The sequence below is a fragment of the Mustela nivalis genome, assembly GCF_964662115.1.
Source record: "Mustela nivalis genome assembly, chromosome: 16".
Lineage (NCBI taxonomy): Eukaryota > Metazoa > Chordata > Mammalia > Carnivora > Mustelidae > Mustela > Mustela nivalis.
In genome coordinates this window covers 14,801,125-14,827,473 of record NC_139035.1, presented here as the reverse complement: position 1 = coordinate 14,827,473, position 26,349 = coordinate 14,801,125, and the positions used below count along the sequence as shown (strand labels likewise).

Genomic DNA, 26,349 nt, shown 5'->3' with positions numbered 1-26,349 from the left:
TTCTTTTCAGCGTAAGTGAGTAAAAAATAAAAGTTGGTAAAGACTAGAAGTCTGTTGGAATAGCTTTGGGAAATGGAAGAGGATAGTGACAAGACAAGTAGAAAACAGCTCTGAAAACCATTTTCAAGAGGATCTGGTGGACAAGTGCTTGAGAGCTGCTTCAAAGGCGGTGATAAAGGGAAAACTGTGGTCTAAACTGGCCAACCAAACCAGCAAGGCAATTCCAGCCCCTGTTTCAAAGCCCTTCTGGGTTCTTCTTCCCTACCCCGTTCCCTGCGTGCACTAAAACGACCAAGGATACGGAAGTAGAAGGGTATAAATTCCCCTCCCAGCGAGTGCTCGGGGCTCAGACTTTTAGAGAACGGTCTCCTCCGAGCCCATCGGTGTTAAGCAAACCTCCCATCCTCCAAGGTCTCCGAGGGCCACTTGGTTCTTCCATCGGGACCCAGTCCAGGTTCCCTAACACGTGGTTCCCTGCCCTGGAAACCCAACCACACTGGCCCATTGTTGCTACCAGTTTGCAGTTTGCGGCATTGGTGGGGCAGGGAGCGAGCGAGGTCGTAAAGAAGGTGCGAGGCTTGATTTCCGGCAGTCTCCCTCCCGCCCAGTCGCCTCAGGCCGGCCACACCCCTCTGTTCCCAACCAGACTCAAAGGAGACCTGGCAGGTGACGACCTGGTCCCCACGTCGGATTCCAGTGAGGCCTGGGACCCCAGGACCCAGTCAGGCCCACCCGTCGGGGTGGAAGGGGAGACTGACCACCTCCCAGAGACCCCTTAGAAGTCTCACAGGTCGGGCCTCCCTGGGGGGGTGGGGGGAGAGGAAGGGCCCCTCAGGTCAGGAATGCCCTGAAAGTGGGGACAAGAAGGAATTTCTGAAAGGAAGGGAATTCCACAGATCAGGGCCTCTGGGGCAGGGTGTGGGGGGAATGAAAGAACTTGTGGAGTGAATGCAGGAGTGAATGTGCAGTTTGACCTGCTTGTCGGGACTGAGTCTGTGGCTCCACAGGTGGGCACACTTAGTGTCCCCAGAAGCCTGCGTAGTCCGAGTGGGCCCTAACCTGTTTCTATAGTGACCTCATAGGGTCTACGGCAAGCCCTTGGGGCACCACTCTGGGGTTTATACGGACTCACTTTGGCTAAGAGGCACCCAGGTGTCCTCTCGGAGGGCGGACAGATGGGCATCTGACTGGTCTCTCCTCTGGAGGGACACCCACCCTTTATCTGTCTTCACGCCAACGACACCAGGAGGGAACACACAGGGTAGACAAGAGAGCCCCTGGTTATCATGGGTGGAAGTTCTTCCAAACCTACTGTCTTAGACCATATGCTCAAAAGTTTTGAGAAGGGATTCTCAGGAGACTATGGGGTCAAATCGTCTCCTGGAAAATTAAGCACTTTAGGTGAACTGGAATGGGCCACCTTCGGGGTCGAATGGCCCTCCGAGGGTGCCCAGAGCCCTACCCACTGTCCAGGTCATTTACACAGTTGTGGTCGGGACTCCCGGGCACCCTGCCCAGTTCCCGTATATCGATTCTTGGCTTCAGGTAGCCCAAACTCTGCCCCCTCGAGTCTGATTTTTGTGCTAATAGGAAGGACCAAAGTAGGATATTTGTAACACAAGTAGATGAGCCCAAAGGCTGTGAGGAAGCAAAGCTTATCAGGGAGGCCCTGCCCGAGGGCATCGGCAGCAGCAACAGGGATGGGCTCTGGACAAGGATGAGCCAGTCAAGAAGCATGGGGACGACCTCCTCCTCTGACCCAGGGCCTGAAGCTGAGCTGCAGGAACACGGTGCTCCTGCTGCTTCTCAGTGGCATGTGTGGGGAGAACCTGATTTAGCAGCTCGGACAGCCCACAGGAAAACTGATCCAGACAGAAACAGGATGTAAAATAACAGGAGCTCTCATCCTTACGTTTGTGGGGGGCACATCTGGGTGGCTCAGTCAGTTAAGCGTCTGCCTTCCACTCGGGTCATGATCCCAGGCATCCTTCAGCCAGGGACTTTAAGGAATATTCCCAAGCAGCTGCCGAAACTTCCTTTATTTCTGGGAAATTTCCTGTCTGGCCTGACATGGACTGCCTTCTCCCCCTTGTTGGCGGGAAAATATGGCGTCTGCTTCTCTGGAGCTGATGAGCTCCTGAACCGGGATCCCTTTCCCTGCCCTCTAGATAATTGTCTCAAAGTCTTCTTGGGTGTTTGTTAAGATAGCTTTCAAAATCTTTGGTAAACTAAAACTTAAAAATTTTGCTTGGATGATAAATGGAATTAAATTTATTGGACATCTAGGTCTTTTTCAAATAGGATAAAGTGCTAAGTCGTTAATTACTAGACATAGGATGGTGCTTTTGACTTCTTACTGCAAAGAAACCAAGGATATTTAAATCTGCCGTTAAACATGTTTTGTGCTTAACTGATTCACAAATTTGCCATCTAAAGAATTCTGGTGCAACAGTTCACTACTCTTTAGTTTTCACTAGAGATTAAGGTTTCTAAAGAGTGCATAATTCTGCTAACTGTAACTAAGACTGGTGGAAATAAGGGAAACAACTCTGTATGTAGAAAAGTAGAAGATATGTAAGAAAGTTATAAGGAGTGGGAATGCATTTTTGTTGAAGGTAAAAGAAGGTAATGTTGTACTAAATGAGATGGGTGTTTGGAAAGAAATGGGTTGGTGCAAAATCAGAAACCAAAGGAAAGCTGTAGAAGGTTTATGGAGGGAAGACTTTGTAACAGAGTTTTAGATGTGGTCAATGAAAGACCCCCCCACCCCCATCGTTAACTAATTGACTGCTCTTTTGTTGTGTAAAAGTACCCCTCCTCCCCTTGCAATGAAAAGACCCTTCCCCCAGGGTTGAATTCAATGTAACTGCTCTTTTGCCTTTCTGTAACCCGCTTGGCTTTTAGGGCATGACACTTGACTCCTGTTTGAACAAGATACCCTCTCCTAATAGCCGGGGCATGGTCACATAGACAAGGGCAAGGGGGCTGCATGGTCACATAGACAGGATGTCTTTCTGCTGAGTAATAAGGTCAAACTTCCCCTCTTTGTTTCCCCTTCCCACCTTTCTCTTCACGCGAGGGGGGTCTTCCAGGGCCAATCCACTAACACCAAGTATGCCTTTTTCAAAAGTTCTAACTGTCAACCAATCAGTTGTGCCCCACCCAAAACTTGTTTGTACCTGTCTATAAAAACCCGGCACCACCCCAGCCGGGTGTGCTCAGCTAGCAGGAGCTGCTGACCACCCGCGGGCGCCTGCGTAACAATACCACAAGAACCTCTTGCTGATTGCATCCAGTGGCAGTGTTGGATTCTTGGGTAAGGGGATCCACGGGTCTTTCATTTGGAGGTTCCACCGAGATCATCGGACTCCTGCCCACGGATCCAACTGACTCCCACCGGGAGGTAAGCTGGCCAGCATTCTTGTCTCCTGTCTCATGTTCTCATTTGTATCCAGTCTTGTGTTCTTGTTTTTCTCTAGTCTTGTGAGGCCTCTGTTTGACCTATACTGCAGGTAGCGGTATAGTGTTTGTACAACAGCGCGCGTTGTTGGATTGTATTTGTAGGCAGCTTGAGAAGGAGCTGACGAGCTCGGACTTCTCCCCTGCCGACCCTGGAGGACGCTCCAGGGTGTCGAGGGGCCCGATTTTTCGGGGCCCCTCATTTGTCCGAGGGTTATATCCGTTTGTCCGTTCCAGAGGAACCCCTCGGCCCTGGACGCAATTTGTCCACCGCAGGGAGATCTCGAGGCTCCTCTGGGCCGGTGGAAACCTTGCTTTCGGTAGTATACCGAAACCGCGCAGCGACCTTTTTGTTAATTGTCTTGTGTGTCTTGTGTGCTTTTCTCGTCGCCCTTTGTGTTTCCCTTGATTAAGGTTAACTGGAGCCAACTGGGGTTAGTCTAACTCGAGACAGAGACCATAAGGAATATTCCCAAGCAGCTGCCGAAACTCTCTTTGTTTCGGGGAAGTTTCCCTGTGTTCTCTGGCCTGACTTGGACTGCCTAACCCCTCCCCCCTTGCTGGTGGGAAAGCATGGCGTCTGCTCCTCTGTTGGGGCTTAGGAGCTCCAAAACTGGGAATCCTTTCTCTGCCTCCTGGCGGCGCTTTGTTTCTTCTGTTTCCCCCTTAGGTGTTTCTGTACCAACGTGTGTGCAGCCTGCATGACTGGCCTCTAGATCATGCACCACAGCTCCTTCTCTCTTCACTGTCAAGGAGCAAGAAGAACACCCCCACTCCAGATCTTACATTCAAAGTGGAGTGGGTCCAGGTGGAATGTAAATCAGTATTGGAACTAAGTTAAGTTTGTTGGTTTAATTAAGATAAGACGTGTCTTTGAAGTTACAGCAGTAAATGTGAAACTTTTATTCTATCAGTTTACTGAAGGTCAGATAAGCTTGTGTTACTTATTAAAATTTGTTAGCAAAGAAATGACTAAACTGATGGTTAATTGTCTATCTCAAAGTTCTAATGGGTAATTGCTTAAGTAGCTTTCAAAGTCTTTGGTAACCTGAAAGTTTAAGTTTTGCTTGGATGACAAATGGAATTAAATTGCGGACATCTAGGTCTTAACCAAACAGGATAAAATGCTAAGTCGTTAATTATTGGATGTAGGTTTGTGCTTTTGACTTCTTACTGCAAAGAAACTAAGAGTATTTAAATCTGTTGGTAAACGTGTTCTACACTTAACTGATTCATAAATTTGCCACCTGAAGAATTCTGTTGTAGCAGTTCACAATTGGTTAATAACTAAAGATGTTTCTAAGAATACAAAGTTCTGCTTAGTGTAACTAAGACTGATGGAAATAAAAGGAAACTCTGTATGTAGGTAATTAGGAGGTATGTAAGAAAGATTTAAGGAAGGTAATTTTGTCCTAAATGAGATGGTTGTTTGGAAGGAAATGGCTTGGGACAAAACCTGAATGCAAAGGAAAGTTGTAGAAGGTTTGTGAACGGAAATCTTCACAAAGAAAATTTTAGATATGGTCAGGACAGACTAAAAAAGAAAGAAAAACAGCCTCCAAGGTAATTTAGCACTCTCCTGACCTGCCTCCACATAGATTATACTTCCAAGTATAAGGGCCATTTGGCCTTGAGAGATTAAGGAAACAGCCCAACCTTGAGAGACTGCGAAAACACCCTGTTACCATCCTCCATTGCCTGTAACCATAGAAACTCACTCTAATCTGTAAAGAGTGAAAGGGGAGACTGATCACCTCCCATTAGCCAGAGATGCCCCGAAGGGGAGGATATCCAACCTGTTTGAATCTGAAGAGTGCCTGACTGTGTGAATGTGTCTGTATGGCTCCACCACTTCGGAGTCTGAGTGGGCTGCACCTTGAGTCTCGCGGGGCGTCATATGGCATAACAGTCATCTACTCCACGGAGTAGCCTGTTCCAGGGTTTATACGGACAGGCCTTAGCTAAGACGCTCCTAAATTCCCGTGAGGGATGCAAACAGGACAGCAGGGGAAAGATCCCTCCCTTGTCTGCGACATCATTCATGATAGGAGGGAAACCCAGAAAACTCCTATCTTAAGACTGCACACTTAGAAGTAAAATAAAAAAAAAGGGAAAGACACTGGTATAAAAAGCTGGTTTTCTTTCTGTTTAAAAGGGGCAAAGTTTTCTTAGCTAATTGATCTGTTAAAAAGTGTAAATGGTTTTCTCTTTGCCTGCCTGAAAAATTCAGTTCCTATGTTTTGTTTTATCAGGTGTTTAACATCCCTGATTATATTTAGGCATGTGTTTTTAAACTTTCTAAGGTTTTAGCCATTGTTGACAAGATTTAAACCAATGATAAACCTTGGGTTACATTTGGAAAAATGCTATAACCATTCTAGAGATTCTATGCACTTCCTAAAGTTTTAATGTTTTGAGAGATCATCGCTTGATATTGTAATTATGGGAATGTTATATGTCACAGAAATTGTAACCTGATTTCCTTGCAGCTAAATTGTAAACTCCCGTGTCTCTTTAGCTCTAACCATATCCATTCTGAGTTTTTGTCATTTATAATTGTTTTAATTCTCTTGTAAAATGAGTTTTATCTTCAAGGAGATTCCTATAAAGGACTTTCAGGACAAATACAGATATTTGATATACTTGAAAATCCTAAAACTGAAATGGGTAAAAATTTCCAAAACTGACTAAAGCCGCATTCACCAGAATTAGTAATATGGGACTAAATGAACTAAAAGATTATAGTGTTATGTCTCTTAATGTCTTGTCTTACTTTAAACATTGCTGGTTCTCTCTAATGTTTGCTCTTCCAGACTAGGGATACTTCCTCCTAGTTATCTGTAACTTATAGAGATGTAAAAGTGCTCATTTGTAAAAGTGCTCAAAGCATTCACCTTTTCTCTCTATTTGAACCCTCTGAAACCAAAAGGTCTTAGTAAGTATTCTTTCTTCCATGGCAATCAGTCATTTGCATAAGTTCAATAAGAATCTGTTCTCCTTGTAACAGGAAAGAATTGGAAACACGGGTTATTTTACCAAGGCTTTGACTGGGATGTCATATTTGAAAAGACTCAGATATGACCAGACAGCTTTAAGGAACTAAGGTTGACTTTATAAAACCTGGAGCCATAAAGCCCCTTGGGACTGTTGGCCTGATACCTTGCTTACAGAGTTCCCAGCAGCCCCACCAGGTGAGTAAAGAATGTCACTCCTTGGTAGGTGCAGTCTCGGGAAGAGGAATTCGCCCAAAGGCATTGCAGGCATGCCTGATGGCAAGTACAGGGCTTGGCTTCTGGCCCGGAGAGGCTACTAAAAGTTCAACCTAGAGATTCCTTATACAAAGTTCCAGCAAAGCAGATTCTAAAAGATCTATTGATCACAGTCACTGTTCTTGCTGAGCTTATGTAAATAATTAGGCCAAGTTTGTTAAAATTGGACTTGTTTCACAAGTGAATTAGTCCTGATTTGGCTATCTCTGGAAATGAGGGTTATTTTAGAGAGAAAAATTGTTTTAGTAACACACCTTTATGGATGTTAAATTCTAGATTTGATTGTCTTTAAATGTTTGTTTACCTAAGCTAAACAATTTGAGGTAAACTTCAGAGAAGTTGCACAATAGCTTCTTTAGTCGATCTTATTATTTTGTGGGGATATTAGCAGACCCCACAGCACATGATTAAACAACTGGAAAAAATGGGATTGATTCCCCAACAATTATATAACTTAACTAATACCTTATGTGTGGCTGGGATAATGAAATTGCCTAAAAGCCACCATACCACACTCCATAGGATTAACTATGGACTTGTGGAGATAATGGATGACCCCACTTTCTTTATGAGTGGATTGGATGATGCATGGCAGACTCCCCTTATCTCTTGACAAGTTTTCTCACTTGCCAGTGATCCTCTGTAATCAGGATATTGTTAAGGCTGGACCACTCAAAGGTCTTATTGGTTTTATCCCTTAGTCATATTTATCCTAGAGGCCACCTCTGTTGAGGTGCAATTGCAAACAGATGCTTTAGCGAAACTTAGAACAGCCCTCCTCATAAAAAGAGCCTCAAAGCTCACTATGGGACAGTCCTTGACTGTAATGATGTCACATCAGGTCCAGATTTGTCTTAGAAGCCAAAGGCCACCAATGGATGATGTAGGCCAACTAATTAAATATTGGACTATACTTACAGATATGCCAGAAATAATACGTAAAACTTGTCAAACTTTAAACCTAGTTACCTGTATGCCTGAACCTGACCTGTACTCCTTTCTCTATAGAGCAAAAAAGGTTATTGATCTTGCTTACTCTATTTGGCCAGATTTAAGATGCCCCTGTTAAAAATACGAATGACAGTTGATTTTCTGATGTCAATAGTTTTCATAGAAAAAATAAGATAAGCTAGGTGTGCCATAGTGCTCACTAGCCCTTTGCAATTGCCAAAGCCTAAGAATTAACATTTATACTGACTCCAAATATGCTTTCCTGGTACTACATGCCCATGGAGCTATTTGGAAGGAAAGGGGATTGATATCAAGCCATAACTCCCCAATCAAATATGGGCCTAAGTTACAAAACCCTCCTTATCGCTATACTAAGGATGGCCTTAGATGTCCTGACAGCAGCCCAGGGTGGCACATGTGCAATTATCAAGACAGAATGTTGTGTGTACATCCCAGACTATCACAAAAATATCACAGGACTAATAAAGGATATGTATGCCCAGATTAAGGCTCTACAAGGTCCCTCTCTCTCTCTCTTTTTAAAGATTTTATTTTATTTTTTTATTTGACAGAGAGAGATCACAAGTAGGCAGAGAGGCAGGCAGAGAGAGAGAGGAGGAAGCAGGCTCCCTGTGGAGCAGAGAGTCCGATGCGGGACTCGATCCCAGGACCCTGAGATCATGACCTGAGCCGAAGGCAGTGGCTTAACCCACTGAGCCACCCAGGCGCCCTCTCTCTCTCTTTTTAGTGATTGGTTAAGTTCCTGGCTTGGAGGAGGGCTATGGCCAAATCTCCTTTTCGGGCTTCTTATTCTTATCGCCTTATTAACTTTAATATATTCCCTTGTTCCATGTTTTCCTACTTGGTGCCGTGGTGCCGAGACTCCATTGCTACAATGACTACACCACAGCAGACGATCCTTCTCGCGCGCGAGGACACCTCTTCACTGTCAGCGCTGGATTCAGCTGCCTCCACCTTTGTAACTCACTTATGTTCCTACCCTGATCAATATTGACCTGAGCAGGTAGGGACAGCTCTACGCCCCTATTCAGCACGAAGAAGTTATAGAAGATGAGACCTTCCACCTTCAACCCCCTTAAAGATTTCAGGGTCAAGATTGTTCAGGGGGAAATAAAGGAGCAGGAGGCTGGCTGAGGAGAAAGCAAAAGCTGGTGCCTTGTACCCCACTTAGTGCAAGAAAAGGACAAATGGATATAAGATTCTATCCATGATCAAGAAAAAGGGGGGAATGAAAGACCCCCCCACCCCCATCGTTAACTAATTGACTGCTCTTTTGTTGTGTAAAAGTACCCCTCCTCCCCTTGCAATGAAAAGACCCTTCCCCCAGGGTTGAATTCAATGTAACTGCTCTTTTGCCTTTCTGTAACCCGCTTGGCTTTTAGGGCATGACACTTGACTCCTGTTTGAACAAGATACCCTCTCCTAATAGCCGGGGCATGGTCACATAGACAAGGGCAAGGGGGCTGCATGGTCACATAGACAGGATGTCTTTCTGCTGAGTAATAAGGTCAAACTTCCCCTCTTTGTTTCCCCTTCCCACCTTTCTCTTCACGCGAGGGGGGTCTTCCAGGGCCAATCCACTAACACCAAGTATGCCTTTTTCAAAAGTTCTAACTGTCAACCAATCAGTTGTGCCCCACCCAAAACTTGTTTGTACCTGTCTATAAAAACCCGGCACCACCCCAGCCGGGTGTGCTCAGCTAGCAGGAGCTGCTGACCACCCGCGGGCGCCTGCGTAACAATACCACAAGAACCTCTTGCTGATTGCATCCAGTGGCAGTGTTGGATTCTTGGGTAAGGGGATCCACGGGTCTTTCAGTCAGGATGGACTAAGATTGAAATAAACAGATTTTAAAGTATGCTGGTATAAGTCTGCGATCTCTCTGTTCAAAAATGTTTCAGGGGCACCTGGGTGGCTCAGTTGGTTAAGTGTCTACCTTCAGCTCAGGTCATGATCTCAGGGTCCTGGGATGGAGCCCCACATTGGGCTCTCTGCTCAGCAGGGAGCCTGCTTCCCCGCCTCCACCCCCGCTTTTCTCTCTGCCTACTTGTGATCTCTCTCTCTGTCAAATAAATAAATAAAATCTTTTAAAAAAATTGATTTGCTATTAAGAAAAAAATGTAAACACTTGTCCAAAAAAAACAGTTTCTAGGTTTTGCCTAGAAAACTTTAGCATGGCTTTAGCATGGCTAATCCTATTTAGGCATGTGCTTTAAAACTTTCTAAGGTTTAACAAGTTTTCACAAGATTTAAATTGTAAATGAAGTCCCTTTAACTCATTAGGACTTTATCTTGATATGCTAAGTTACTCAGGAAGTACTGCTAAACAGGGGATAAACCTTAGGTTACACTTGGGTAAATGCTGTAACTATTCTAGAGGTTGTATGCAATTCCTAAAGTTTTAATAAGGTCCTCACTTGATATTTTAATTACTGAAGTGTTATATGTCACAGAAATAACCTGATTTCCTTGCCAGCTATACTGTAAACTCTCATCTCATCAGCTCTTTAACCATGTCCATTCTGAGTTGTTGTCACTTACAATTGTTCTTACTGTCCTGCAAAATGAGTTTCATCTTCAAGGAAGTTCATATAAAGGACTTTTAGGACAAAACAGATATTTGATATCTTTAAGATCAAAACTAAAATGAGTAAGAATTTCCAGAACTAAAAGTTGCATTCAAACTAGACAAGGGTTAGTAACATGGGACTAAATGAGATAAAAGGACAATTATAGGGTTGTGACGTTGTTTGAAACATTGCTGGTCTCTACTGTTTATTCTTCTGGATTAAGAGAAATTTTCTCTTAAGATATCTATGGCTTAACAAAAAACATGATGAAGTATTCATTTGTAAACAAATTGAAGCATTTAACTTTTCTCTCTACCTGAACCTTTTAAAATTCAAAAGGTCTCAGTAAGTGTTCTTTCTTCCATGGCAGTCATAGTTATTTGCATAAGTTCAATAAGAATCTGTTCTCCTTGTAACAGTACATCATTGAAAATTTCAGTTATTTTACCAAAGCTTTGACTGGAATTTCTTATTTGAGAGCCATGCAGACTCAGGGACCAAACAGCATTAAGGAACTAAGGTTGACTTTATGAAATGTGGAACCATAAAGCCCCTTGGAAATGTTGGGCTGATACCTTGATTACAGAGTTTTTAGCAGCCACACCAGGTAAGTAAAGAATGTCACTTCCTGGCAAGTGAAAGATATTTTGGGGACCTCATGAAGAGGAAGCCAGGAGTCCTGATCAACTTGTAGCTGGCCATGGTTGGCACCAAATCCACTGGAAAAACCCCCTGGATCCACAGTTTACTCCAAGTACTCTTCGAAGCAGGGAAGACCACTGACCCACCCTGTGAAGCTGTGGTCCAGAAAAGCCCCTCATACTAAGCTTGGCACCATCTTCCCACACAGTGAGAGCATTCTACTCCACAGACATAAGTGGAAAAGAGTGACGAGGATAGCTGTGATTTCTTTTTTATTTTACCTGCCACCCAAACCTACAGTCCCTAAGCCTTCCATTTAGTGGACCCACAAAGATGGGCCAAGGACAGCCAGAATCGGCTATTGATAAATGACCAATGCCAGCACAGAATGTCAATCTGCCTTTGACATAGGAACTTCATAAATGGACATCCACATGAACAACTCTTCTTGGAACAGCTCATTTGCAAAATGTGCTACCAGTTTTTCATATGTTCTATAGAACAGAAGACACAATAATTCTATTTCAAACTGCAGACTTCATTCTGAATCCTACTAATCCTGTGACCCCAAGCTGCACAGAAAATTCAGAAACTGGAAAATGGACATCAACACGCAGTAAAGGAAAACCGCACTAGTGTGATGAGTGCTGGGTGTTATATGCAACTAATGAATTATCACACTACCTCAAAAAACGATGTACTTACTATATGCTGGCTAACTGAACATAAGAAAAAATAAATAAAACTAAATAACTAAACCTAAAAACAAAACAAAAAGAACACACAGCACTAAAAACATCTCTGTGTCTACATACCATTCGTGTATGGTTTCACTAGCAGAAAAGGGTTTTGGCTCATGGATGTGCTCAATTAATGCCTACCTGTCTTCTGTTTCTCTTGTGCAGCTTCAAGCTTAGACAGCTCTTTCTGCAACATCTCCTTTTCCTCTTCCAGCTGTTTACAGGATTTGATTAACAATTTTATTTTCCCCTGGGCACGTTCATTTTCCTTCTTCAACTGATTTGCATATTTTACATTGTCCGCCTACGAAACAAAACCTTGAATTTAAAACCTTGAATTTATTTTTTATGAGTATATGAGAAAATAATCATGAGGTATAATTAAGGATCATATATTGTAAATTTAAGAATTATGATGTTCAAAATAAAAATGATTCATCTTCTCTATTCAATTTCCTAGGTCTCCCCAGTAGACACTGTGGTTTTGTCACTTTCTGAGTGGCAGCAAGCATAAATCTTGGTGCCTAAGGAGCCCACCATGTCTGGGTTCACCCAATGGGAATCACACCTTAGGGGCTAGCGTGGGAGATACATGGGCATATTTTTGGTGGGTCAAAACTTCTCAGTGATTGAGGGGCCTAGTGGTGCAGTCAGTTGAGTGTCTGACTCTTGGGTTTCAGCCCAGGTCCTGATCTCTGGGTCATGAGATCGAGCCCTGCATTAAACTCCCCACTCAAAGCAGAGTCTGCTGGAGATTCTCTGTCACCTCTCCCTCTGCCCCTTCCCTCTGTGTGCTCACTCTTTCTCTCTCTCAAATAAAAAAATCTTAAAAAAAAAATTCTCGATGATAGAACTATTTCCATTTGTAGTCCGTGCCTTTGTATAATTTCAATACCCAAGATGGCATTTGTGTTGGTGACACCAAGTAAAGGCCAAATAATTTTATGGCTCATGATACAAACTTAAGTTCTACAGTTGCTCAAATAGAAAGTGAATAGAATGGTAGGAGAATGATAGAATAATACACTTCTCAGGAGTACAAGTTCAGGATTCCTTAACCACATCTGCATATTCCAGAAAGCTCAGACAATGATTTAGAGGAAAAACCTCACCTGAACAGATACAGAGGTATTTATATATAGTCTTTATTTATCCCACCTTGTAAGCATAATCATACATTTTGTTGCAGAAATATGAATTTGATAATGAAGTACTGCCCCATACCTTGCTGGGATATTATGTGATCTATGGCATATGCCTTGTATTATGTGATATTAAAAAAAAGCAGGCTTCTAAAACAAACTAACTCCAAGAGTTTGCTGTTAAGAGATCATGAACATACAAAGGCAAACTGAACTATTTAAGTTTAAGAGAAAAAAAAAAAAAGAACTGGGCATCCCATTCACACTACAAGTAGATTTCATTCTTTGTCTATTTCATTTTGGAATAATATTAGCAGTGTTGCAGTAAATCTGCATTTTTCAGGATTTTTATTTCTGAGTCCAACATTAATTGGATTAGAGATCCATTTAATTCCATTTCAACAGTGCTCATTAAAATTATGCAATCTGAATGGGCTCACCTAACAATGAGCCATTTTGCACACAGTATGTGTAAGATACAGACATTCCCCACAATAGAACTGTCAAAGATCAGACAAGCAGAAAGCATACCTGAAACTAAAATATCACTATATACCAAACTATATAAAAAACCTCAGTTTTTTAAAGGCAGAAAGTGAGTAAACAAAAAAGTAGACTGAAACTCTTCTGTTAGGAAACCTATCATGTTTCATTTCGTAGTAGCAGAACATTAGTGACCATGAATGTTATCTTGACTTTTCCTACTTTGTATTTTGTTGGTATATTTCCTTCAACTTGAGAATTACTTAAGAGCTACAGACTTAAGAAGTTTGCCCCTATTTTTCTGTTTCAATGTATTGAATATACGACATCATAATTTTTGCAATTTAAATCACCTTTAAGTAAAGACCTTTATAGGTATTTATCTTCCAGGTTCATTTTTATACATCTTGGATGATATTCATCTTATGAAAAATATCGGTAGGAATCAAAACACCTCTTTCTAAGAAGTAGAATTACTGTAGCACCACCTATAACTAAACAACCCCAAGAGTACAGTTCACCTCTTTCTTTTTTGGAAAGGAGAAAGTTTTACGATCCTTGTGTGGAGATAAAAGGTGAGTATACACGGATGAGTGCATGACCAAGTGATCTGGTGCACCTTGATCTCCACACGAGCCATGGAAAAAGTGGGCTTGGTGACAGCAGTGAACTTGGAGACCAATCAAGCAAGACTTCAGAATTACCCACAAAATTATTGTCTACAGCTGGAGAGGCCTGCCCTACTCTGCTATCATCAGGCTCTTCATATCCATCTTGAGAAAGTCTTTTACCATCCTCTAATTTGAGAGGATTCACTGAGCAATGCATAACGTTTATTCAAGCTGTGAGACCGCGATCATCTGCTGATTTTTAAATAATAACTCAGCAGAGAAGTGATGCACTTGTTTTTGACTACCAAGAAAAATGTCGTAACAATTAAAATGAAAACATTAATTCCATGTGATGGAAACCACCATTACCTGTACAAATCATTCTAAGTCATGAAGTAATAAAAAAGGAACATACCTGGGTTTTCTTCAATTCTTCTAAAATTTTAGTGGTAGCTTTCAAAGAATTATTGAGTTCTTCTTTGCTGGACTTTAAGAGATCTACCTCGGCCTTCTGCGAGCTGAGACATTCTTCCTGAGAAGACAGTTTCTCCCGGTATGTCTGGATTTCCATTTCGTACTAAGAAGGAAAAATGTTACTTTAGTCAGGAGGCTCAGCTAAAAAAATTTCTCAGCTAGAAAACAAACTAAAGAAAACTGCTGTCCCAAGGACCATTTCAAATAGTCCTTGGGACCCTGCTATTAACCTATTCCAAGATGGAAGTAAATATATTTTAAAAGCTCACATTGTAAAGTAAGACCTGTGAGGTAACCAGGGAAGACAGTGCAGGTAATGTGATGAGACAGAAGACTGTATAACACAATCCTGCAGAACATGACCTTGCAAAAAATCCCTCATTACCGTGGTCAACACACCACTCTGCGGCTCCTCCAGGAAACAATCCCCACGTTTTTACCTGTTTGTTTATATCCAGAAGCAGAGTCTGGTGTTTCTTTTCAGCTTCCTGCAGCTGTAGTTGATACTCAGCTATTTCTTCTCGCACTTTCTCTTCCTTTTCCATCTGGTCCTTGTGTATGCAATCTAAACTCTTCTTTAATTCACTATTTTCTAGCATGAGCTCCTTCAATTGACCCTAATGGAAAAAGTAAAAAAAAAAAAAATCATGCTAAAATAATTAAGAACCTGGATATACAGTTTTAGGAAATACTGAGTACTGAAAAGAGAAAAAGAAAAAAAGAATTTACAGATAAGACAAAATTTGTATAGAATAGTGCTACAACCCTTAATGATGGACTCACTTGAAACTGTGACTTCACCTCTCATGACAATTTCTTCTGTTGCAGCCCAACCACCCCCAAGGTACGGATATCCACTGGGACCACAGACTCTCTGAGAACCCACCTTGAGCTGAACCAGTCCAGACCATAACCTCCTAGGCTTCCAGCCTCATTTACTGAAGTGCTTGCAGTGTGGTAATTCCTTGACATCATCAACAGCGCCCCTACCACTCCCACTGTCACTGAAGCCCCTCCAGACTTACATTTTTTTACCTTGACCAGGCTTGATTCTATGTTCTGTCATGGTGACAATTTCCTTCCAAATGCCCTCACCTCTTCTGCCCCTCTCTCCCTACACTGTGTGAGACAGGCAAGACTCCAGCGCCAGAGGCCCCTGTGTTCTCCGTGCCTGGTCCCAAATGACCGCTTCTATGCGTGTGTCTATACAGATGGTGTCCACTTGTTCCTCTCCACTGACTCAAGCCTTCCAGCCTGGTTATAGCCCACCTTCTCCTCCACAGATCGTTTTCCATGGCCTCAGCAGCTTCCACACTGCAAACCCAAGGAGTACTCTTCACCCGGTCCAAGCTCTGTAGTATGTGACGCTGCTGACCACTCCTCCCTCCCTGAGGCAGCCTCCACTCCTGGCTCGTCTCCTCATGCCTTCTCATTCTCTCTGCTGGCTCCTCTTCCTCCATCTTATCTCGCAGGCTGGGGTCTCTGCACCAAACCGCTTTCTCTTCTCCAACAGTATTTTTTACCATTCCCCCCAATTTGTAAGTACTACCTATATTCCGAACCAGCCACCTTAAACCTTCCCCTTTAAACTCTAGCCTCACATATTTGCCATCCCTTTAGATTTTGTTCTAATTCATTGTCATGACCTTCCTTATCCAGTCTTTTTTCATATCATTTTCTATCTCACAATGGCTTCCTTTCACTTTCTTAGGATAAAAAAAAAAAAAAAAAAAAAAAAAAAACTAAGATTGTTCTCTAGACCTAAAAGCTTCCTTCTTCTGCGCTGTTCCTTGCAGAGCTGACTCCACATCCTGCAGGTTACGTTCTCTGACCTCCCTACTAAATTAGGTTAGTCTCTACCCCACACAACCCACTTCCCAATAAGTTTGCCATAAAGAATCGTGTTGATTGATTTATGGCACTTGAGAGATTAAGCTTCTCTCCTACAGCTCCTATGTTATGATGTATTATGTGTCTAGACTGTAAGCTCTCTGAGTGCAGTAGCCCAGCACTACGGACCGAGCCTAAACACCTCGCTTTGCCTTCTAGTAGAGCCGTAAGCCAGATTCAAGTTGGGGTACTCCCAAGCAGCTCAGTACCAAAGGAAATTCCAGCAGGTGCCATACTCAAATATCATTCGTACAAACTCCTTCCATGCAGCACTGCCAGAAAATTCCATGAGTTAAGTGCTGAGATGCCAAACCTTTTCAATTTTCATTAAATACCACATTTAAAGGACCAATTTCCCCAACTCCTTATGCAGGCTCTTACCAACAGCATGTCAACTCTTTGGGATCTTTCGGGGTCACAATCCCAATGGTCTCATTACCCTGTGCTAAGTATTTCCTGGGGATGAACGTGCATGAGGACATCATGGATATGCGAGTGTTCACCGTTTAACCAGGTTTGGCAAACAGGTTTCATTGCACCTGCCAGCTCTGTGTGCACGGTAGTTGCTCCGTGGGGACTCAGTGTGAAGAGATTCAGGAAGAGGAGAGGGCATGAATCAGCAACGTCTGCTCTGCAAACAGCAGTGAGGAGTGGCAACCCAGATGCTACAGATCTGCCCCAGGAACCCTGCCGTAAAATAACATCCAAAGACTGTTCCAGCTTTACGTTTCCCTGTGACTTCCCGTGACTTTGCCATTCTTAGCAAGATCAGGGCATCTGTCTCTGGCAACATTCTGGCTCCTCATCTGAAGCAGGCTAGAAGAGCCGATAAATCTGTTGAAAGCTGCAGGAAATCTATTTCTGATGTGAGTTAACATAGAACCCGGCTTGCCTTCAGTTAAAAATATTGGAATATTTTGCCAAAGCTGCTTGGAGCTCTTTCAGGGCTCCTGTCAGGGCTGGAGGGTGAAGATGAGTGCAGGTCTCATCATGACCTAAGTGCGGGGCTATTTTTTTCAAAAGCTTAAAAAACAGTCTGGTACATTCTAGGTCTTACAAAAACAAAGAGGGAGAGGGTGCACACTGCCTTATCAGAGCATCACAAACACGTCACAGAGAGACTTACCTTGCTGCTCTTTATGTCCTCCGACATTATATTTAATTCCTCAGTTAGCCTATTTCTCTCCCTGGTAAATTCTTCTTTCAGCTCTGTGGTTTTCTGTACCATCTCGTGCATTTCCCTCTGCAGCTCGGTTTCCTTCCCAGTCATCGCCTTTACCTGGAATTTCATCTTTCGTTAGGATCTGTTTGGGGTTGTCATTTTTGCACAAATGAGTCACTCTGGTACAACACACTCGAAATATTTCCTTTCACCTTCAGAAATAAAATGGAACCGGGCTACTCCTCCCTTCACAAATCCACTCAGCTCCTATCCTCAAAACCTTCTGGCAAGCTTACCTTTTCTTCTCAGCCAAGATTTAATAAAAGACAGAAATAAGGGAAGCAATGACAAAGAAAGATAATATTACTAAGTCTTAAAATCCTTCATAAAGGTATTAATTTGTATTAAACAAAAATAGTAGAGACCATTGTATGAGGTAGCGTCTTATATTTTTATCAGTTCTGGGATCTCTACTAATCCCCTGATACCATACTAATCTGCCAGGAATATGCCTAGGATTAGTCAAAACCAGTCAAAGCCTCACCATTGGCGTTTGCCCTTGACGTTGAAAGAGGCTGGCAGAATTTGCCAAATGATCTCTATCGTAACTACCGTCTCTCGAAGCTGTGTCAAAACTTGAAATTCCTGGAAAATATTATAGGGTTATGATTGATCCCATTTTCTGGAGACTCCTTTTTTCTTTTAATATTTGCCCAGTAAAAACTGAATTTGAAGCACTTTTCTAGATCAGTATGGAAGCCTAGAGGACAAAAACTTAATTTTTCATTACTAATCGAGGCCCTCGATGACAGATTTTCCTCTTTAACTATGAGCTGACAAAACAGGAGGTTGCACAAAGAGAAGGCGTAAGAGGGGCTGAAAGCACAATATCCCCAAGACCTACCCTAGGAGGCATGAGACTTCTGCTGGTTACCGTTATATGTGCACCTTTAATAGTACCTTCTCCTAAAGGCAAAAATGCAGTGCAGGGGCCATGGGGGTCCCTCCTGATCCTCACTAGTAACTGTTACAGACTCCTTGGCAAAAGTTCCCAGCCAGGTATTGGGAAGCTACGACACTAATGTACTGTAAAGAGAGAACTATAATTAGAACCAGGAACTGGGCCTAACCCAAAGCTTCTGCCGTGTCCAGGTGCCACACTGAAAACCTGGGCTAACCCAGAGAAGAGTCCCATGTAAATGTGTGCCAAAGCCAAGAGTTACAGCTGTTCCAGCCTGCTCTCTGTCCCCGAAGTTCAAGGCCCCACGAACTTAAAACCTTTACAGAGTCTGGTCCAATGCTGCAAACATGGCCCAGAAGGAAATCTAATCCACACAGTGGATTTCCCTCCCTCGTGACTACATATGCAAATATAGACAGGTTAAGCCACTTACTTTTTCAACAAAGGACACGTTTTCTATTTTTGTCAACTCAAGCTCTTTCTCCAGATCCTTGTGAGATCTCTGCAGTGCTTCTAAGGTGTCCTGCAAAGTGTCATTTTTGGCTTGCAGCCCTTGGCTCTTCTGCTCCAATTCCACCAGCAGATTTTCCAGCTCCCCTTTTTGCTTCTTCCAAAGCTGCTGCTCTCCCTCTACCTGGGCCAGTTTGGAGGTGAGTTGCTCTCGGTCTTGAATTTGATTTTTCAGTAGGCTGATTTCTTCCTCCTTCTTCTCTAGCTTATGTTTGCCGTCTTCTACTTGTTGAAGGAGGCCATTTGCAGAAGACTGCACATTGAGGTAGTTATTCTTGACCTCGTCAAGGTCTTGCAGCAACTGAGCCTTCTCGAGTTCAAGAGCATCTACTTGACTGTGCAGATTCTGTGCTTGGGTATTCCAGGCATCTTGGTCATGACCCAACGCTTCCACTTTCTGGTTTAGCTCCTTTACTTGTGTTTGAAGCATCTCCACTGCAATTTTAGAGTCTTCTCTCATTTGTACCTTTTCTTGCTCTTTTTCTTGCAATAGATTTTCAAAGGAAGACTTTAATATTTCCAATTCGGATACCCGTCCTTGCTCCTTCTGTAATTCTTCTATCACATTTTCTTTTTCTGACCTGATATGAACAAGATCTAATTCCAGATCTCTCAGGTTTTGGGCCATCTCCTCTATTTTTGCTTTTAGAGTCCCCACCTCTGCTTTGGAATTCTCAGCCTCAAGAATCATGCGCTCTTGGTTTTTCCCTGATATCTCTAGTTCTCTTTCAAGTTTCTCGACTCTATCCTTAAGCAAGTCAGCATGATGCTCACTTTCCTTCAGTTTTCCTAAGACCTGGAGCTGCTCCTTTTCATCAGCTTCTAGGCGGACTTTCAGCTTTTCAATGCTATTCCTCAGCTGATGTATTTTCTGCCCCGAGGTGTCCATACTCTGTTCTTCGACCTTCTGGATCTCCTGGTCATGACACAAGGCTATTACTTCCTCATTTAGCTCTTTCAATTGTGTTTGGAGCATCTCCAATGCAGCTTTGGATTCTTCTCTTGTCTCTATTTTTTCTTTCTCTTCTTCTTCTAACCGACTTTTCAGTGAAGAGAGTAATGTGTCTAATTCAGACACTTGACCTTGTTTTTCTTGTAGTTGTTTTATCAGATTTTCTTTTTCGAACTTGACTGTGCCAAGGTCTAGTTCTAGATCTTTCAGGGTTTTGGTCATCAATTCCATTTGTGTCTTTAGGGCTTCCACCTCTGCTTTGGAATTCTCAGCATCAAGAATCACCAGCTCTTGGTTTTCCTCTGACATCTGCAGTTCTCTTTCAAGGTTCTCCACTTTATCCTGAAGCGAATCACTCTTACGCTCGCTCGCTCTCAGTTTCTCTAGGACATGGAGCTGCTTTTTGTCATCAGCCTCAATGCGGACCCTTAGCTTCTCAATGCCTTTTCTTAGCTGGTGCACTTCCTCCTGTGTTGAGCTCAGCCTCACTGCAACCTCACCTTTCTCCATCAGTGCATCCTCCAGGGCCTTGGCGATGGTCAGCTTTTCATGTTCTGATTCATGCAGTCTGGTCTGCAGGCTTTCAGATTCCCCTGCAAGTGATTCTTTCTCTTTATTCAGTTGCTCAATTTGGATTTCCAGCTCACTTTTTACCAAAGTCAGAGCCTGTGAGTCCTTTTCCAAACTCTGCAACTGCTCCTGGAGACGAGTGTTCTCTTCCGAGAGCTCGGTGACGTTGGAGGACAACGTCTGAATGAGCTGTGCTTTGTCCTTTAGCTCAGCTTCAGCCACGTCAATGTGATGGAGACATTCATCTTGATGAGATTCAAGCTCACATATTTTCTCCTTCATCTTTTCAGACATTAGATCCAGTTCTTTATTTTCTTTTGACAAAGTATCTAACTCTCCATGAAGCTGGTTTCTCTCATTGGTGACCACAGAGAGTTCTTCTTCAAGGCGGGTTATAACTTTCTGCTTACTTTCATTGTCTTTTTCTAAGTATAGCTTCTCTGCCTGAACTGTCTCTAAGTTGGCTTCCACAGAGAGGGCGTGATGCTCCATGTTACCTTTCTCAAACTGGATCCTCTTTAGCTCCTTTTCCGCATCAAGAAATCGCTCTCTCCAGTTGTCGTTCACGTCGGCCACGTTATCTTCAATAACTGCATGTGACCTTTTATCTGTGCCTGTTTCTAAATTAGAATTGAGGCCTTCCAAACTTTCTGTTCTCTGGTGTAATTCCTGGTTGTCACAAGCAAAAGATTCCAATCTTTCCCGTAAGTTTGATTTTTCTTTCTTGAGTTTCCCAACTATTTTTTCTAATTCTACACATGCTTCCGTCTTGGTGGTTATTTGTGCTTCCTGTAAATCGAGTTTTGAGTCTAACTCTTTTATTTCATTTAGTAAACTTTCAACTTTTTTGTCACGTTCCTCTATGACGTGAAGTAACCTCAAATTCTCATTTGATGACTCTTTTACCTGCAGCTGAAGATTCTGAATGGTGACCTGATTCTCTAGAAAATCCACAGGAACCGGAGCATTAGGACCAGAAAGTGACAATTGAGAAATGCATTCTAAACAGCCCTGGGTTTTGTCTTCTGCTGGGGTTTCTGGAGACTGTTCCCTAGAGCATTCTTCTCCTGTGAATCTGACTGGACTGGTCTTGGTTATTTTTTCCATCTCCCGACTGAGGTCCTGCTGAACACCTTCTTCACAAATCTGATGAATGTCACGCTTTGGTGTTCTCTCTTGAGTTTCCAAAGTATATTCTTCTGATTCTTTTACATCACAGCTACTGTTTCCACCCCGAAGAGCCTGTAGTTGTTATACACAATGAAAACTCATTTTATTTTTCAAGAGGAACCAAAATAGAATAAATATGCTTAATTATTACTTTATAGAAAAACTGGTTTCTTGCCTCTGCTGAACACATCTCCTCAAATGGCATATTTCTCACCCCATTCTCCTCTCTCCATCAAATATTCAACACAATTAAACAAACAGTCAGTGTTCTCCACAGGCACGGCTCTGGGTAAGGTATTTATCATGAAGATAAATCCTCCAAATTAGTTATCTGATCATCTAAATTGTAACATATCCTTTTTTTTTAAGATTTTATTTATTTATTTGACAGAGAGAGATCACAGGTAGGCAGAGAGGCAGGCGGGAGAGTGGGAGAAGCAGGTTCCCCACTGAGCAGAGAGCCCAATGCAAGCCTCGACCCCAGGACTCTGGGATCATGACCTGAGCTGAAGGGGCTTTAACCCCCTGAGCCACCCAGGCACCTCTAAATTGTAACATATTTAAACGTCATAATTTTTTCTAGCTAGAAATATTCTTGGTAGCCTAAATATAAAATTTCTTTTCATGATTCTCAACTAAGAGGCTAACAATTTCCAGGCTTTAAAAAACATCTTCAGTAATTTCCTATAGAGTAATATTTGAGTGGAATCATAGAAATTCACACTCATACACCCTGCCCCAATCAGGCTTACTTATTTTTCTAAAGTTGCAGTTTGTTAAAAAACAAAAAACAAATTGAAAACAAAAAACAACCTTTGGTATATTTTGTTTTTATACCCCTGAATTCTAAAAATATTTTAAGTTTGATTTAATGTAGACTTCAATTGAACAAACATTTCTCGAGTGCCTACTGGGCATGTATCTAGAGAAACATCATGTAAATCCCAGATACTTACATCTTCTATGTCAGTGCCGAGCAAAGACCGAGAACTCAAGTCCAGACCTTGTAGCTGGAGTCGTGCTATTTCAAGCTCAAATGACAGGTGTTCAGTCTGCTTCTTTTCTGCTGCCAACTTGGACTCCATCTCCATGGTCACGCTTGTCAGCTTCTGTTGCCACTGTTCATTTTCTGACAAATACTGCTTCCTGAGACAGTCAAGCTCTTCCCTTTCAGAACTTAATATTTGTTCGAGCTCTTTAATTTCCTTATTTTTCATAATCTCCTGACTTTCAATTTTCTCTTCTAGCTCTTTGAGGGATTGCACGTACATCTGACAGAGGGTTTCAAGTTCATCAACACTCCTCACTGGGGCAGACAGAATTTCTTTCTTGGTCAGATTCTCCTCCCCCGGACTGCAGCAAGATCGTTCCTCTACGTTAGACTGGTTTGCTGAAATAGTCCCATCTAAATTATTCAAAAGTGATGTTTCTCCTGTCTGGTCTAAAATGTCTTTGCAAAAAGAGGATTCCCCCAAACGTGTAAGGCTAGGGCTGTCAGTCACACAAGAGAATGATAATGACAGAAAATGCCCTTCCTCGGGTCCTGGCATCTCCTCCTTTACCAAGTCACCTTGGAAGCTTCTCAGACTTGTTGACAAGATCGAATTTTCAGCCTTTAATGTGTCCACATAAGACTGTAGCTCTGACATCTTAGAGCTCACTTGACAGTGCTGATCATGTAAAATTTTGTGTTCATTTTGTAAAGATGAGAATTTCTCCTGTAATTCAGCGAAGTGCATTTGAACTTCTTTATTTGACAATGTCAAATGCTCATAGCAATTACTGTCACCCAAGGGATTTAAGGATGCACGTTTCCGCTCACTTTGTTGTTCATAAGACTCCTCTTCTGCCATTTCTTTCACCAACTCCCCTTGGAGAAGGCCATTTTCGTTGTTTAGTATTTTAACTTCATTTACTAGTTTCTCCATCTCCTCTGCCATTTTATGAGTTGCTGTAATACATTCTGATCTTGAATCATCAAGCTCAGACATTAGCTTGAGCTTTTCAACCCGCAGCATCTCACACATCTTCTCTAGCTCGCTCAGCTTGCTCATTGCTGTTTGTAGAGAGCACAGGAGATGTGCGTTGTCATTTTGACTTGCTGACAATTCATGAAGCACTGACATATACTTTTCTTCTGTGCCTACGTCACAGTCTTTAGGGCCACTAGGTTCTGGTGACTGAGCGTCTGGTTGCAAATTTCCGGTTTCTAATTCCATTCTAATTGTGCATAGTTCATGCAGTAGGCATTCCTTTTCCTTCTCACCTTCCCGAAGTTTTAATTCCCTAATTCCCTTAGCTTCTAATTGTACCAACTGTGCGTTCTGACAGTCTAGAGAAGGATCTTTAACTTCTTGATCCATCGGAAGTTGAACATGACATTTATTTATCTCACTCACTCCTTCCACCACGTCGCTAACTGGTTCTGATTCTGGAATCTGGTGCTCTTGCTTCGTCTTCATTAACGTCACCAGGTGCTCATTCTCTTGTAGTAAGGCATTAAGTTCCTTTTGCATCTTACTTTGTTCTTCCTTTAAAGTCATGATTTCTTGCTTTAAACTGTCCGCCTCACTCTTGGAATTGTTTTGGATATCTGCAATCTCTGATGACAGATCATGCCGCACTGCCCCCAACTCCAGTACTAGATTCTGGTTTGTTTCTTCAGCTAATGCTAATTTTGTTACAAAGGCTTGCTGTTCCCTTGCAAATGTTTCCTTTAGATGTTCCAGTTCCTTTTGTCTATTTTCACAAGCAATAGTGCACTCATTTAGCAAGCATTCTAACTGAGAGTTCTTTTCTTGAGCTGCATTATATTTTTCACTAAGATCCTCCAATGCGTGCCCTGTTTCTTCACATCTTTGTTGTAAAATAAGTCTTTCTTGTTTGTACTGATTGGATAACTCTGAAATGCTTTTGTCTCTCTCATCTATACAGTTTGCAAAACTCTCACTTTTTTGGAGTAAGTTAATCTTCTCTTGATTTAAGGTTGCATTAATTTCCTTGAGAGTCGCATTCTCCTGGGCCAGATCTTCAATTTCCTTTCTGTTTAAAGAAATGGTGGAACTCATTTCCTTTTTCTCTGAGCTCAGGGTTTCAGACAAAAGTTGTAACTCCTTTAGAGAGTCTTGAAGTAAATGGTTACTCTTTTTCAATTCTTGAATCTCTGCTTGCTCAGTTTCTAATTTTTCATTCAAAAGTTGGAACTCTCTTTCTTTGTTCTCCAGGGCTGCTAAAGTTTCAGTAAAAGCATTCTGATGAACAGAAGTGTCTTCCTGTAACTTACTAATGCGTTGACTTGTTTCAGCCACAAAACTTTGATGCATCTGCTCTGCTTTAATGAGATTTTCTTCTATTTCTCCTCTGATCTGCACCAGCTCTTCACACTGCTTTTGTAGATCCGAGTTCATCTGCTTTTGAGACTCTAATGAAAACTCGAGAGACATTACTCGATTTTGTAAGACGGCTGAACTTTTTGGACTTGGGTCTGCTTCTAGATGGCATTTGCTCCTCTCTGAAGGCATGCTTCCTTGCTCTCCAGTTATTGCAAAGGAATTATTCATTGCAGGCTGCTGTTCAAAAGCCAAAAGACTTCTGTTTAGAGCCTCATTTGTCACAAGAGAAGAATCTTTGGATTTTACCAGATCCTGGAGGTTCTCATATTCAGCCTGCAAGTCTTGGTAACGCTGGTCTTTGTCTATGACTTCACTTGACAGTAACTGAAGCTTGTGTTCAAGATCATGCACTTGCCCAGTAAGCTCAGAAATCTTCAAGCACATGTTCTCTATTTCCTTATTGTGTTTCTGATCCGAGAACTCAGCTTTCTGTTGCAAGTCAGTGTAAGCTTGTTTCTGTCTCTCCACCTCCAGAGTCTTGCTGTCTATCACATTGTGAAGGTTTCTGATCTCAACACTGAGATTTTCACTTTCCATCTCCAATGTTCTTACTTTCTCATTGTATTCATGACTTTTTATTTGTTGTGTCTTGAGACAAGTTTCCAAGTGATTAATTTTACTTTGCAAGCTTCCCTTTTCTGATTCCAGCTGACTTAAAAGTTGTTCATTTTCACTTTTCCAACGAGCAAACAGAGTCTTCTCTTCTTTCAGTTCTTCATATTCTTTCTTTTTTAACTCCAAAGCAAGCAGTAAAGCTTCGGACTCTTTCTCTATTTTGCTTAACTTCTCGTTCAGTTGTTCAATGTGATGCTCCCTTTTCTTCAAAAGGTCCTGAGAGCAATCTCGCTGCTTTTCCAGATCAGCCAAGGCAAGCTTCAGTTTTTCTAAAGTCAAGGAATTCTCTTGCTGATTGATTTTTTCTTGAAGATCTCTTAACATGGTTTCCTGAGAGGCATTCTTAGCTATTAAAAAAAAAAAAAAAAAAAAGCTTTTTTTTTTTTTTTAAAGATTTTATTTATTTATTTAACAGAGAGAGATCACAAGTAGGCAGAGAGGCAGGCAGAGAGAGAGAGAGAGAGAGAGAGAGAGAGAGAGGAGGTAGCAGGCTCCCTGCCAAGCAGAAAGCCTGATGTGGGACCCAACCTGACCCGATCCGACCCTGAGATCATGACCTGAACTGAAGGTAGAAGCTTAACCCACTGAGCCACCCAGGTGCCCTTAGCTGTCATTTTTTAAAAAAATACTTATTCTAGAAGAATTCGAAACTTAAAAAATCCAAACAAACCAACAGCTTCTCAAGCCCTATAACAATCAGCATTACTGCCTGGGTACCTCCTGGAACGTAGATCACCTGATAATTACCTGAGCTTACACACAGA

The 26,349-nt window shown here is 42.3% G+C and overlaps 1 protein-coding gene across 4 annotated transcripts in view; it reads right to left on the bottom strand.

Annotated features, from left to right (window-relative positions):
* The window catches only part of CENPF (centromere protein F), a 67,730-nt gene that overhangs the window by 7,011 nt on the left and 34,370 nt on the right, over positions 1–26,349 (bottom strand). For all 4 annotated transcript variants that reach the window (XM_082701727.1, XM_082701730.1, XM_082701729.1 and 1 more), the window contains exons 12-17: positions 22,535–25,932; positions 18,810–21,650; positions 17,380–17,532; positions 14,804–14,980; positions 14,305–14,466; positions 11,795–11,957 (exon numbers count right to left, since the gene is read on the bottom strand). In XM_082701727.1, the coding sequence (XP_082557853.1) occupies positions 11,795–11,957; positions 14,305–14,466; positions 14,804–14,980; positions 17,380–17,532; positions 18,810–21,650; positions 22,535–25,932 (6,894 nt within the window). The remainder of the gene's footprint in view (positions 1–11,794; positions 11,958–14,304; positions 14,467–14,803; positions 14,981–17,379; positions 17,533–18,809; positions 21,651–22,534; positions 25,933–26,349) is intronic.